Source organism: Cavia porcellus, unplaced genomic scaffold (genome assembly GCF_034190915.1).
Source record: "Cavia porcellus strain 051 isolate PalLab524CR breed Dunkin Hartley unplaced genomic scaffold, mCavPor4.1 scaffold_33, whole genome shotgun sequence".
NCBI classification, from domain to species: domain Eukaryota; kingdom Metazoa; phylum Chordata; class Mammalia; order Rodentia; family Caviidae; genus Cavia; species Cavia porcellus.
Window position 1 is genome coordinate 20,557,527 of NW_026947516.1, and position 16,248 is coordinate 20,573,774.

Sequence of the window (16,248 nt, forward strand, 5' to 3'; positions counted from 1 at the left end):
ATGATTTGTGATCTTTTTGATAATGTGCAGCATTCTATTTGCTAATATCTTATTGAGGATTTTAAAATTCTATATTAGGGAGATTGGCCTATAGTTTTCCTTTTCACTTGGATCTTTACCTAGTTTTGGAATCGAACTGATACTGGCTTCCATAAATGAATTTGGGAGTACTCTGTATCTTTCAATTTCTTTGAAGAGTTTGAAGAGTTTAGGGACATTGGAAATATAACATACTTCAAAGTTTTATAGAATTTAGCAGTGAATTAATCAGTTCCTGGGCTTTTTTAGTTGGTAGATTGTTTTTAGTCCTGTGTCAGTTATTGCTTGTCATTGGGTTGTTAAGCATATTTATGTCTTCTTGGTTAGCTTTGGTAGTTTGTATATGTCTTTGAATCTGTCAATTTCTTCAAAATTTGTTAATTTATTGGAATATAATTTTTCAAAAATAGTTACCATTTTCTGGATTTTGACAATGTCTGTTGTGATTTAAATTTTTTAATTTCTAATTGCATTGATATGAATCTTTTCTATCAGTAAGTATGGCTAAGGGCTTATCTATTTTATTTATTCTTTTGAAGATTCATTGAGTGTTGTACTTTTTAAGTCTCAATTTCATTGATTTCCACTTTTACCTTTATAATTTCCCTCTTTAATGTTGGTTTGGGTCTGATTTGTTGTTGTCTCTCCAAGTATCTTAAGATTTCTTATAGTTTTTTTTTGTTTGAACTTGCTCCATTTTCCTAATGTGAGCATTGACTATGATGAGTTTACCTCTTACAACTGCTTTCAAGTATCCTAGGTTTTAGCGAATTGTAGTTATTGTCATTAACATCCAGAAATATTTTAATTTTTTCTATAACTCATTGGATATGTAGGAACATGTTGTTAATTTTGCAGTAGCTTTCACCTTTTCTGATTTATTCTGTCATTGATTTCTATTTTCATTGTGGTCTGAAAGTATGCATGGGGTGATTTCAGTTATTTTATATTTACATAACCTGACTTTGTGGACTAGTTTGGAAAAAGTACCATGTGCTGGAGAAAAGAATATATACTCTGTTATAGAAGGCTGGAATGCTCTGTAAATATCTATTAAATCCATGTGTTCAAGGGTATGGTTCAGCTCTGATATTTCTTTATTGATCATTTGTTTAGTCCATCTATCTCTTTGCTAAAATGGGGTGTTAAAATCCCCTAATATGACTATATAAATGTTTATTTGAGCTTTTAAGTTCAGTAGTTTTTGTTTGATGAACATAAGCGCTCCCATGTTTGGTGCATATTTATTTATCAATGTTATCTCATCTTGTTGGATTCCCTTAACTAGCATGTCATGACCTTCTTTGTTTCTTCTAATCAGTTTTAGCTTAAAGTTTACCATGTCCAATATTAGAATTGCTACCTCTGCTTGTTTTCAGGGTCATAGTACATGAAATATTGTTTCTCATCCTTTAATTTTTAGCCTATTGACTATCTTTTGGGATTAGGTGAGTTCTATGAATGCAACAAATCTGTGTAACAGTTTTGGGAGTATGACCATTATCTTAGTTACTTTTTACTGGTCCCTGAGACAAAATACCTGAAGCCCAAAGTTGGGAAAGGAAAGGTTTATTTCTTACAGTTTTTGGAGGTTTCAGTCCATACTCAGTTGTCTCCAAGGCAGGCTGGCATGGCAGAGACGCAGTTCATGGCGGCTGAAAACAGCAAGCAGAAACCCTCAGAAGAGCAAGACGCATCTTCTTCCTGCCATTACATTACATCCTGGCTCCACCTCTATGTGGGAGTAGCACTGACACCATCAATTCAAGCACTAGACAATGAACCAATCACAAATGCATAATGCAAATGCATGAGGTCTGGGGGCCACAGACATAAACCATGACAGCCATTTTTATTATGTTTTTTGATCCAGTCTGCCAATGTGTGTCTTTAATTAGAGAATTGAGAGTGTTCACATTGAGAGAGGTTATTAAGATGTGTTATTTACTATCATTACCTTCTTTATCTGTTGGTAAATTCTTTCTTTCTTTTCACGACATATTTGTTGTTGTTTATCCATTGATCTTATTTGGAGTTTTCGTTTCCTCTATTTTTAGCTATGTCAGTTTCATTGTTCTTTTGAGAATATTCTTAAGGATTTTATGCAGTGCTGGTTTAGAACTCATGTATCTTTTGAGCTAGACATGTCCTTGGGAATACCTTATTTCTCCATGTATTTTGAAGGATATCTTTGCTATATAACTAATCTAAGTTGGAATTTATTTGTTCTTAGAGCTTGAAATACTTCAAACTCTTCTGAACTTTAGGGTTAAGAAGTCTGTTGTGTTAAGAAGTCTGAGGTAATTCTAATTAATTTATTTTCATATATGATTTTTTTGTTTTTTTCTGACTGCTTTTAAAATTCTAGATTTTTGCTAGATATTTGGTAATTTAATAAGGCAATGCCTTAGTTAGCTTTTTAATCATATTTATTTGGTGTCTATAAGCCTCGCTTACTTGTATTTTAAACTCTTTTCTTATGTTTAGGAAATTTTCTTATATTATGTCTGGGAACATGTTAGTAAATCCATCTGTGTTGTTTTCCAGCTTTTTTCTAACTCCAATTAGCCTTAGATTGGTCTTCTTATTGTCATCCAGTTCTCTTATTTTCTTTGTGGCTTTGAGTACTTCATAATTCACTATTTTGTACTCAATTTCAGACATTCTGTCTTCACACTGGTCATTTTTGTAATTTAGGAATTCTTCACAATTTTAAAATTTCAGATATATTTATATGGCATTTTTTGAGGATTCTATATCTTTGTTGACTCTTTAAAGTTTTGAACTGTTTTAATTAGTTTGTCCAATTGTTTTACTTATTTCTCTTCAATTCATTGTGGTCATATTGAATGAAATCACTTTTGGTTCATTTCCTCTTTGAAATTTTCTAGTCTCTTCATCCTTTCTGTAAACTTTCTGTAGAGTTCTGCTACCTGGTATTTGCTTTCCTTTTCCCTTATAACCCCTTGCTCTGATTTAGGAGATTTGGGAGACTTCAGGGGTCTTCTGTTGATATATATATATATCCCTCTTTTTCCTCTCCATTCTTGGTGGGGTGTACTATGGGTTGAGGTCGAGTAGAGCAAGGAGACCTTGTGATTAAATGAAGATTTGTGGTAACATGTGCCCCCCATGAAATCTTTTCAGATTCATATGTCCAGTGATAGTATTTAACCTTGCTGTTATTTACTTTTAAGTCATTTGGTTTCTGTCCTTATGTTTTGCAGAGAGAATTACTTCTGTGTATAACAGCATCAATTTTTCAGAGATGTCTTCTATGCTTAGCTAACTATTGGTCTTTGGGTCTGTTTCAGGATTCTACCACCTTCATTTGTTAGAGAGGAAGGATTTCAGCCTGTTTGGCCTAGTATTCAGTTCTTTGGGAATCAACTGCAGTAATGTTTATGACTCCCAGCCAATCTGGATATTGGCGTACGTGGAACACACATTTGTCACAATAACTATGTCCCCTTGGCTAAAGTATTACAATGAACAACAATGAGTATCAAGCACACACTAAATAATGACAAATTCTAATAACTAACACTGTACCAAATTTAACCATAGAAACAAGATTTATAGGTATAGTAAAACTCTAGCATAACCCAGACATCTATGTACAGTAAATATCTACTCAATAGAGCAATTTTTCCTCCTTTTAATGTAGAACTGGGGATTTAGCTCAATGGCTCAAATGCTTGCCTGGAAAATGCAAGGTTGTGAGTTGGATCCCTGATACAAAAAAAAAAAAAAAAAAAGCCGGAGGAGGGAACTTGACTCCCGTCGGGAGTGAGTTCCTGCTCACCATCCTCAGCCCTGAGAGAGTTTAAGATCATCGCTCCCAATGATCAAGGAACGCCCAGCTTCCAGCCACACTAGACTAAACTTGGGAGGTTTTGTGGTCCAACTAGATTACACCCAGCAACCTTCTTCAATCAGGAGAGTTGAAAGCACGTGAAGTGAGTTCCAGTACATTGGTCCTTGCCTATGGAGAGCTCTGGACCATCATCCACAGTTGTTAGGTGCCCGCCCAGTTTCCTGGAACACTGGAGGTGGCAGGAGAGGTCCTGTGGGCCTGACTAAACCATGCTCAGCAACCTCCATTCAGTCCCAGGAGCAGAGGGCAAAGGAGACGATTTCCAACACGCCCAGGGGAAGCCTTGAAACAACACTTGAAACACAGAAATATAGGAAAATGACAAAATGAAAGATGAAATTACAATCTCAAAACTCCAGCCCATCCCAAAAAGCCTAGGAGCCATGTACATGGAAGAAAATATATGCTATATACCTGAGATACCTGAAATAATAGCAACTGAAATAATGAAGTAACTCCAGGAAGCTTTAAAGGAATTCAAACTACAAATAATCTCCCAGGTAAAAGAAATGATAAAAGTAATGAAAGATATGCTGAACACATCTAAAGAAGACACAGATAAAAAATTAGAGGAACAAAATAAAAAGATAGAATCCCTGGATAAACAATATAAGAAACAAACAGAATACATGAAGTAGATTCAAAGAGATATACAGGAAATCAAAATTCCATTGAAAGTTGTCAAAACCACCTCAGCAAAAGTGAAGGTAGAATTTCAGATCTCAAAGACAAGATTGCAGCTAGTGAGCAGGAAAGGAAAGATCTTTTAAAAATAACAAGGAATAAGGAAATAACAGTTCAACAGTTGCAAGATGATTCAAAGAAAAACACCATAAGATTGATAAGAATAAATGAAAAAGAAGGTGACAACACAAATGATGTCAAGAGGCTGTTTACAGAAGTAATAGCTGAAAATTTCCCAAACATGAGAATGGAAACTGACATATGGATTAATGAAGCATATAGAACCCCAAATAGCCATAACCAAAATAAAACTACACCCAGACATATAATCACCATCCCAGAAATCCAACATAAGAACAGAATATTAAAAGCTATTAGAGACAAAAGAAAGATCACCTATAAAGGAAAACCTATCAGAATCACAGCAGACTTCTCAACACAATGAAGTCAAGAAGAACATGGAGTGAAGTATTTCAGATCCTAAAGGAAAATTATTTCCAACATAGACTGATGTACCCTGAAAAACTGTCCTTCAAAATGGATGGAGGAATAAGATACTTCCATGACAAAGAACAGCTGAAGAACCTCATGATCACCAAGCCAACCCTGCAAATACTGAAAGACAGTTTAGATACACATAGGAAAAAACCATTAAACAAGGCAGACAATTAACAGAATGGAAAGATAAAGATGCAACAGGAGAAAGATAACATGTCAACAATAAACCAATATATAACAGTTATAACCATTAATGTAAATGGTCTCAATTCACCAACTAAAAGAAACAGACTGGCAGAATGGATCAAGAAACAACATCCAACCATATGATGTCTACAAGAAACCCATCTAAGCCAAAAGAAAACTCACAGACTGAAAGTCAAAGGATGGAAAACAATACTTTGCAACAGGAACCACAAAAAAGTGGAGGTAGCTATTCTGTTTACAGACAATGTGAACTTCAAACTAAGAGTGATCCTATGAGATAAAGAAGGTCACTGCATTCTAGTTAGCTGAAAACTTCAAGAGGAAGAGATAATCCTAAATATATATGCACCAAATTCCAGAGCACCCAGTTATACAAAGCAAGTATTAATAGAAATGAAAAATCAAATTAGCAATAACCCAATTATAACAGGAGACCTTAACACATAATTGACACCAAGGGACAGATCAACCTGACAGAAAATCAACAAAGAAATAACATAACTGAATCATACCTGTGAACAAATGAACTTGATAGACATATACAGAGTGTTCCATCCAACAACATCAGAATATACATTTTTCTCACTAGTACATGGGACAGTCTCCAAAATAGACCATATAATAGCCCACTGAACATATTTAAGTAAATACAAAAGATTTGAAATTATCCCATGCATGTTATCAGATCATAGCACTATGAAACTAGAAATTAATGATTGGGGCTGGGGATTTAGTTCAGCGGCATAAGCACCTGCCTTGCAAGCAGGCGGTCATGAGTTCGATCCCTGGTACCAATTAAAAAAAAAGAAACTAATGATAAAAGAAACTGCAAAACACCCACAAACTCTTGGAAATTGAATAATACCCTCTTGAGCAATCATTGGGTCACAGGGGTAATTGAAGAAGAAATTAAACAATACCTAGAAGCAAATGAAGTTACAAATACAAAGTACCAGAATCTCTGGGATGCAATGAAAGCATTCCTCAGAGAAAAATTTATTGCACTGAGTTCTCAAATCAGGAAAGCAGAATGAATACAAATAACCTGATGCTATACCTCAGACATCTAGAAAAAGAAGAGCAAGTCAAGCCCAAAGCCAAAAGAAGGGAGGAAATTATAAAGGTCAGAGCAGAAATCAATGCAATAGAGACTAAGAAAACAACACAAACAGTCACTGAATCAAGGAGTTGGTTCTTTGACAGAATAAATAAAATTGATAAGCCCCTACCCAACCTTATTTTAAAAAGGAAAGAAAAAGCTCAAATTCATGCAATAATGAATAAAAAAAGGGGATATCACTACAGACTCTGGAAATACAGAAGATCATCAGCCCCTATTTCAAAAACCTCTAGTCTCATAGACTCGATAACCCAAAAGAAATGGACAGATTCCTAGAAACATATGAAATACCAAAGCTGGGTCAAGATGATGTAAAACTGCTGAATAACCCAATTTGTATTAATGAAATTGAAAATGTAATTAAGTCCTTACCAACAAAGAAGAGTCCAGGCCCAGACGGATTCACTGCAGAATTCTACAAGAAATACAAAGAAGACTTAATGCTGACACTCCTCAAACTCTTCAGTGAAACTGAAAGGGAAGCAATCCTTCCTAAGTCATTCCTGGAAGCAAATACTACCCTAGTACCAAAACTGAGAAAGACCCAGCTAAAAAAGAGGACTACAAGCCAATCTCCCTAATGAACACAGATGCAAAAATCCTCAATAAAATATTGACAAACAGGATGCAGCAAATCATCAAGAAGATTATACACCATGACCAAGTGGGATTCATCCCAGGCATGCAGGGATAGTTCAACATATGTAAATCAATAAATGTAATCCACTATATATATAAAGCCAAAAGTAAGAATCACATGATCATTTCTATAGATGCAGAAAAAGCTTTTGATAAGGTCCAGTCTTTACCTCACTATGATAAAGGCCATCTATGACAAACCAACAGCCAGCATCACATTAAATGGCCAAAAACTGAATGCCTTTACCTTAAAATCAGGCACAAGACAAGGATGCCCCTTATCACTGCTCATATTTAACATAGTAGTGGAACTAATAGCCACAACAATTAGACAAAAGAGAGAAATAAAAGGGGTAAAGATAGGAAAAGATGTTAAATTATCACATTAAATGTTGTTTATCAGTTGTTAAATTATGACATGATAGTCTACATAGAAGACCCCCAAAACTCCATTGAAAGACTCCTAGATATAATAAATATATTCAGCAATGTAGCAGATACAAAATCAATACTCAAAAATCAATAGCATTTCTATTCACTAACAACAAACTCACTGAGAGAAAAATAAGAGAAACCACACTCTTCACACTAGTATACCCCAAAATGAAATACTTAGGAATTAATCTCATGAAAGAAGTAAAAGATCTATACAGGGAAAATTATAATGCCCTGAAAAAGAAATTGAAGAGGATCTCAGAAAATTGAAAGACATCCCTTGTTCATGGATAGGAAGAATAAATATTGTGAAAATGGCCATTCTCCCAAAACTTTTATAGATTCAATGCAATCCCAATGAAAATATCATCAACATACCTCTAGAGAAATCAATCCTAAAATTCATCTGGAACCAGAAGAGACCTAGAATAGCAAAGGCAATTCTAAGCAGCAAAGGCAAGGCAGGAGGCATCACAATCCCTGACTTGAAGTTATACTACAAAGCTACTGTAATAAAATCAACATGATTCTGGAATAAAAACAGACCAATAGAATCAACAAACAGATCAATGGAATCGACTAGAAGATACAACCACAGCTACCAACACACTCAACCACTTTATCTTTGATAAAGGAACCAAACATGCTCACTGGAAAAATGACAGTCTCTTTAATAAATGGTGCTGGAAAAATTGGCTCTCCATACGCCAAAAACTAAACTAGAACCAAGCCTATCACCATGTACTAAACTAAAATCTAAATGGGTCAAGGATCTGAATATTAAAACAGAAACACTAAATCTGTTGGGAGACAAACTAGGTAAAAATCTTGAAGACATAGGGGTAGTTAGAGAATTCATGCACAGGAATCAAGCCACATGTGAAATACTTCCCAGAATCAATAACTGGTATCACGTCTTATTAAACAGCTTCTGCATGACAAAAGAAATGTCCAGCATAATGAAAATAAAACCAACAGACTGGGAAAAAAGTCTTAGTCAACTGTCCCTCAGACAAAGGACTTCCGTCTAAAACACAAAAAAATTTTTAAAAATCAGGCCCCTCAAATGCAAAGACCCAATCCAAAAATGGGCATCTGAGATGAATACACAGTTCTCAGATGAAGAAATACAAATGGCAAATAAATACATGAAAAAATGTTCATCATCATTAGTCATTAGAGAAATACAAATTACACAACACACTGAGATTCCATCTCACTCCAGAAAGAATAGCCAGGATCAAGAAAACTACCAACAACAAATGCTGGAGAGGATGTGTGGGAAAAGGAATTCTCCTGCACTGTTGGTGGGAGTTAGACTGGTGCAACCACTGTTGGAGGTCAGTCTGGAGATTTCTCAGAAAGCTGGGGTTGGAAGTCCCATTTGTTCCAGCGATTCCACTTCTAGGCATATTCCCAGAAGAACTGAAAACATCATACCACGGTGATATATGTGCACCCATGTTTATAGCAGCACAATTTATAATAACCAGATCTTGCAAACAACCTAGGTGTCCATCAATTGAGGAATGGATAAAAAAGTTGTGGTATTTTTATACAATGCGGTACTACTCAGCTATAAAGAAGGATCACATTGAGATATTTATAAATAAGTGGATGCAACCTGAGAGCATACTCATAAATAAATCAAACTCATATGCATAAATACCATATAATCTCCCTAGTATAAGAAATGGTAAGAGTGCATAAGACTTTGTGGTAATCATGATTCCCCATTACATTGCTTTGAATTCTTATAATGTTTGCATTCATTAGTTGGAATGATTTTATCCTGGTTTGTTTGATTTTATTATCTGTGATAGTATGAATAGCTATTTTGAAGAAAACAAGACATCATAGCCAGTGCTGATTTAGTATCATCTTACTGTGAAGTCCTACCATGATTTTGTTCTTGTGTTTCTATTGGTTCTATCATATTGTATCTTATTGGATTTTATTATGTGTGATAGTATAAACAAATTTTCTATGGAAAATTAGATAATATAGTAGCCATTGTTCATTGTGTTATTTGGTTCTGAATGCCCTGTAATACTTTCATTCTCTTGAATGGTTTTATACTATTTTGTTATGTTTGATACTATTCTATATGAAGTTATGCTCAACTGTTTCAAAGAAAGAGACACTATGGTAGTTACTATTAATTACAGGTTGTCTTGTGGTGAAATACTGTGTTGCTTAATTGTTCTGTTGTGATCTGCTTTGTTATCTCCTCTTTTGTCTTAATCTTTAAAAAATTTAAAAAAAAAAGACAGTCAAGGTCAACCTGCATTACATAGTGAGTTAGAAACACCTGAAATACATGGTGAGACCCAGCCTCTGGGAAAGAAAAAAAAAAACTATAAAAAAGACATAGAACAGTACTCGGTCATAGTAAGATATAGTTAACTAACTACAGATTCATAAAGTAATATGATGTCACTATAGGAGCATGAATGAAGAAGAATTAGATTATGAAAACTTAAACAGTGAAACAGGAAGAAGATGGCAAGACTGATGTAAAAGGTCTTATTAAGAAGGAAAGGAAAATTAGTAGTATTAGATGACAGTAGTGGAAAAATGAGCTAGGATAAGGATAAATAAAAGGGAATGAAGATTAAACTAGAGAAAAAGACACTAGGAAGAAATACTCAGGAAGCAGATTGAAAGTGAGATGATGAGAAAACAAGAGAAACAGAAAAAAGGGAGGATCTATTAAAAATGTTATATTTATAAAAGAGGGAATAAAAAATGTATGATACGGGGCTGGGGATTTAGCTCAGCGGCATAAGCGCCTACCTTGCAAGCTGGCAGTCATGAGTTCGATCCCTGGTACCATTAAAAACGAAAAAGACAAAAAAAATGTATGATACAACTCCAAAACTCCATCAATAGTTAAATAATAATTATAATAATATCAATAATAAAATACCAATAGAAGGCAAAAGAAAAATTTGAGTTAAATGAAAGAAGCCAAAAATGAAAAAGAAAAAATCATACATGTTTCCAGGTGAGTATTGTCTCACAGAATCTGCAGACTTTGATCTTACAAGTCACATTCCTCTTTGCCCCTCTTTATAGTCTGTGGGTCTCTGTGAAGGTTTCTCAGTTCAGTGGTCCCCTTGTCAGTAAACCCGTTTGTGGCAACTACCTGATCTGTCACACCAGCCAGGAAAGGAGTGAAGCATTGGGTTCTGAGGCTCCTGCCATAGTTGAGGGGCCAAAACTTGGTACCTGATATATATTCTGGTCTCTGTGGCACCAAGCCCCAGACACCAAGTGGAGGCCCCTGTCACCTTGGGGTAGGGGACCAGAGAAGATGCAGGTGCCCTGGGACTGATATGGAAAGATCCCAGCAGTCTCAGTGAGGGCACAGGGTCTGACAAGTTTCTGGAGCACTGAGCTAAACAGGCAGGCCCTTGACCCTTGCTAGTAACCAGACAGAGGCCTGGCCTATTGTGCCAGCCAAGGACTGCTCCTGGGACTCTCAAAATGCAGGATGCACACTATGCTTGCCCAGAGTGGGGGCATTGTGCCTGGTGCTGAATGGCCACTGCCACTGTGCAAATGTACCAGGTGGAGACTCACATGGGACTGGAGTTCACCATTGAGACCCAGGCTGCTCAGCATCGGTACTGGGTGTCAGATGGAGTCTCAGGCAGGTCCAGGACTGGAACAGGGCAGTGAGAGCTGGGTAGACTCAAGTGAGTCCAAGGTGCTAGGTATGGATTCAGACAAGCCCTTCCCACCTTCCAGGTGCATGTGTTTTTAGTTAATCCTCTCCTCCTCTTTCACCCACTTTGGAGCTCCCCTGCTTTTCTATTTTCTATTTTATTTTTTTCTGTTCTGTTCTTTTATATTTCCTTCCATCCTTACACTGGATTCACTGTCCCCTAATTTTAATGGAGAAGAGATCTTTTCTTTTAATATAGATATTTATAGGCATAAATATAGGTATATTTACTTATAGAGGTATTTACAGCAGTAGGTATTAATATCTAATATAGTTATCTCTAGATATTAATAGTTATTGTATAGGTATTTTAATATAGGTATTTATTAAATTTATAATTACACCTATAATAGATGTTTTTAGCTATAAATTTTCCTCTAAGCACTACTTTAGTTGCATCCTATGCTTTGTTTTGCTGTGCTTTTCTCGCTTCATCTTCGTGAGTTTTCTAATTTCTCTTTTGATTTTTATGTTTTTTTTTCTTTTACTCATTTGTTCTTTAGAATTGTGTGGTTCAATTTCCTCATATTTATGAATTGTCTAAATTTGTTTCTATTCTAATTTGTTTATTTTGTAGTTAGAAAAGATAGCTTGTATAATTTTGATCCTTTTAAATGTTAAGACTTATGGCCTAGCATAGGATCTATTGTGGAAAATATTCTACATGTTCTTTAAAAAGTTGTACATGTGGATGTTCCTGGGTGGAATGTATCTGTTGGGTCTCTTTGGCTGTTCAAGTTCTATGTCCTTGTTGATTTCCCATCTTGTTGTTCTAACCATTATTGAAAGTAGAGTATTTGTTAAGGTTTGTGTCTGGATGTCCCCCAAAGCTCATGAGGCTTTTTGTAAGTGGCTGAACCTAGAGTTTGTGACTGGTTCATCATCTAGTGCTGGGATTGGTGGTGTGAGTGCTGCATCTGCCCTAGAGAGGGTAGCCTGCATGCAGTATAAGGGAGGGAAAGAGGCTTGCTCTTGTTGCATTTGCTGTCTTCCACTGCCATGAACTATTGCCCTTCAGCCATGCCACCCTGCTTTGGAGCCAGCTAATTATGGACTGAAACCTCTACAAACTGTGAGCTAAAAAACCCTTTATTTAATTTTGGATATCAGGTATTTTGTCTCAATAATAAGAGAAAAGTGACTAAGGCAGTACTGAAATCTCCAGCTATCATTGTTGAGTTGTCTATTTCTTCATTTATGTTAGGTTCATGTAGTTTTGGGCTCTGTTGTCAGGTTTATATGTTTATAATTGTTTTGTTTTCTTCATTTTACTGACTGTTTTATCACTATGAATAGCCTTCTTTATGTCTAGTAAGAGTTTTTGTCCCCAAGTCTATTTTGTCTGTTAGCATGGCCACTCTGATTCTCTTATGGTTTTGTTTGCCTGGCCAATCTGTCTGCCTGTCTCTTTCTTTCTCTCTCTTTTTCTTTCTGTCTTTACCTTTCAAACTCCTTGTATTTTTTAAACTAAAATGTGTCTTCTATATACAATGCATAATTGGATCTTGTTTGGTTTTTATCCAGTCTTGCAATCTCTGACTTTTTATTTTATTAATCTATTCATATATTATGGTTGGATTTACCTCTGCCATTCTTTTTCTTTTTTGGTATACCATTAGCCATTCAATCTGTGGGTTCTGCATTGAAAACATTCAAAAATATTGTCTGTTATGAACATGTGCATTTTTCTTGTCACCATTCCTAAAAAAACACAGTATAACAACTATTTATATGACATTTACATTAAGTATTGTTAGTAATCTAGAGATGATTTGAAATATACAAGAGACTGTGCATAGGTTATATGCAAATACTATGTCATTTTATTTAAGGGATTTGAGATCTATGGAGTTTTGTATCCATGGGAGATCCTAGAACCAGTCTCCCATGGATACCAAAAGATAATTGTATATTTCATAACTTTTTTGTTCCTCTGTTTCTCCTTTATTTCAAATTAATTTTTGTAACTGATTGAGGTAGAATTTAAGTTCAGATAGTTAACTGTGTTAGAAATATTTTTAAAATTATCCTTTTCTATCCATTGTAATACTTCTGTTGTTATATATATTAGACCAACATATAGTTGGATATATTTGTGAAATTTTTGTTATGTTCTAGTAATATGTGTGTATACATATATTTTATATGACTTGTCTTCTGTCAATACTTATTGTTTTGTTTCAGTAACATAATGATAAATTTCAATATTAGGTATAGCAAGTCCCTTTTTATTTTCCCTGTTTTTCAAATAATTATTCTTATGAATTTTTCATATCCAAAAAGAAAACATTACCTATAGTCCTTTTAAAATTTCACAGAATGCACATGCACATGCTCACACACATGCACACATGCATTCACCATCTAGTAAGTGTTATGTGTAAATACAGACAATTCACTTAAAGTGGAAATGGGTAAGCAGTAACACAGCAAATTAAAATGAAACAGACAGGATGATTTACATAACTTTTACCTATTGTTTTTTTTAACATAGGGTGAGTGCTATGGAAAGCAGCGCCATCAGGATATTAAAAGAGAAAATTATTGCACGAAAAACTGACCTCATTCATGCTTTCCAAGTTCGAGACCACAGTAAAACAGGTAATCAAACTATATGATGTTTACCATTTTTTAACACATCAGGTTACATATGGATCATTTTCTTTGCTTCATTATTATGTTAATTCTCCATTTTTTGCTAGAAAGGAATGATAAAAAGAAAACTGTTGAGCTGGGCATGTTGGCCCATACTTATAATTTCAAGACACTGGGAGATTGAGGCAGGAGGATTGCAAGTTCAAGACCAGCTCAGGCAATTTAGTGACTTAGCAAGACTCTGTCTCAAAATTTAAAAACATAAAGAAGGCTGGAAATATAGCTCAGTACAAAGGCTGTGGGTTCAATCCCCAGTGCCAAAAAGAAAAATAAAAGAAAATTAAAAATCCATTATTCACTCAAAAGTAGACATACATCTCCCTTTCAGTAAGATTCTATCAAATTATAAGACTAACAACAGCCTTGGATTGGACTTCTATTCTGGTAGTATGTTGAGAAATGACTAGATCCCGGAGGACACAGAATTTTAATGCATTTATCAGCCTCACATTATGGTAGATCTCCTGCCTAGATCCCAACTCCTTATGAAAGATGATTTGAACCACATATGGGAAACTGGAGCACAAAAGGCTAGATTGCCTTGGGGCAAGTGCTACTGTTGGTGTAGCAATCAGTCTTGAAACTAAATTGCAGTGTAGTAGAAAGATGGAAAAGTTGAATCTGGGACTTCCATATTATGCCTATAGTCCTAAATCTGTAGGACTTTCAGCAAACAAATCCATCTTTGAGGGAAGATGGCCACTAGTATATTCAGAGAATAAGATCAACTAAAATGAGTTCACAACCAAAGATTAATGAACAAGCAAGAAGATGAGCTAGCATGAATGAGAATCATTAGAAACAGCAACCACCAGATTTAGTTTCCCACGGGCATCAGATATTCATATTATCAAATACAAAATGTGAAATACTTAGTAAAAAATATTTAGAGAAATAAAAGAGCAAGCTGCAGTGACACATACCTGTAATCTCAGCTACTCAGGAGGTTGAGGCAGGAGGATCACAAGTTTTAGGCCAGTCTGGTGAGACCTTGTCTCAAAATAAGAAATAGAAAGGGCTGGAAATACAGATAAGTGGTAAGACTTCTTGCCTATCATGAATGGGGTTTGGGATTCAATCCCCAGTGCTGGGAAAAGAAAAAAAAAGAAAAGATGGAATTATAAATGTGTATTTGAAAATTCTTTCAAGAACAAAATATATGCACAAGTAAACTTGTTAAAATCATAAGTAAAAACAAAGGATAGGTTAAACATAATATTAGATACAGATCAGGAAAGAATTAGATTAAGAGTTACAAGCAGTAAAATAAGAAGATTTAACTCATGTGTAATCATGGAACCAGGTGGAGAGAATGTAAAAAGAGGTTTATTTAACATAATGTCTGAGACTTTTCTAGAATTGATGAAATGTTCAAGGTGATAGGTAAAGAGGAACATTCTCAAGCAGGATAAATACACTTTGGTGAAACTACAGAGCACCAATAGCAAAGAAAATCTTAGAAGAAAGCAGAAAAAAACATATTCCCAAAGCCAGGCATGGTGGTGCATGCCTGTAATCCCAGCACTTGGGAGGCTGAGGCAGGAAGATCATCAGGAGTTGAAGGCCAGTTGTGGCTACATAGTGTGTCCAGGTCAGCCTGAACTATGTAGAAAGACCCTGTCTCAAAACAAAACAGAAAACAAAACCCATACATTGATAGGAATATACAAGAGCTGGGAAAGGAAGGAGAGAGTAGAGTCACATATACAAAACATCAGAAATTAAATTCAGAAAAATACCATGAAAATACTGACAAAAACAAAGCTGAAACCATTCTGTCAATATCAGACAAAGTAGACTCCTAAGCAAACATATATTACTAGACATAAAAAGGGATAGTTCAATTTTATAAAATATTTGATTTGCTAATTGAATCCATTTTAAATGTACACACATCTATTATTTATACCTCAAAAATTTGTAAAGCAAAACCCGGCAGAATAGAAGGTAAGTAGAAAAACCTATCACACTGGGACATTTTTTCTTTTGGAGTATCAGTAATTGAAACCAGGGCTTCAGGCTTGCTCGGCAAGCAGCTCTATCAACTGAGCTACGTCTCCAGTTCTTTTAATTTTTCTTTTATTTTGAGACAGGGCTTTGCTAAATTATCCAGGTTGGCCTTGAAGTTGTGCTGCTCTTGCCTTGGCCTCCCAGATAACTGAAGCATGTCCCAACTCCATATTGAGCCAACTGGGATTACAAGTGTGTGCCACTACCCCCAGGAAGAGTGGGGGGGACTTTCATACTCTTCTTTCAGAAACTAAAAGAATAGACTCATGAGATATTAGCAAATTTTTTTCTTAAAAGAATGTATATATATATATATATATATATATATATATATATATATATCCAACATTTTAG

General features: G+C 35.2%; 1 protein-coding gene across 8 annotated transcripts in view; it reads left to right on the forward strand.

Annotated features, from left to right (window-relative positions):
- Positions 1 to 16,248, forward strand: part of Ppef1 (protein phosphatase with EF-hand domain 1) — a 152,838-nt gene that overhangs the window by 123,805 nt on the left and 12,785 nt on the right. For all 8 annotated transcript variants that reach the window (XR_002790360.2, XM_013148907.3, XM_063242707.1 and 5 more), the window contains one exon: positions 13,724 to 13,830. Coding sequence is in view for 7 of the 8 variants with exons in the window: in XM_013148907.3 (XP_013004361.1) it covers positions 13,724 to 13,830 (107 nt within the window). In the remaining variant the exon portion in view is untranslated. The remainder of the gene's footprint in view (positions 1 to 13,723; positions 13,831 to 16,248) is intronic.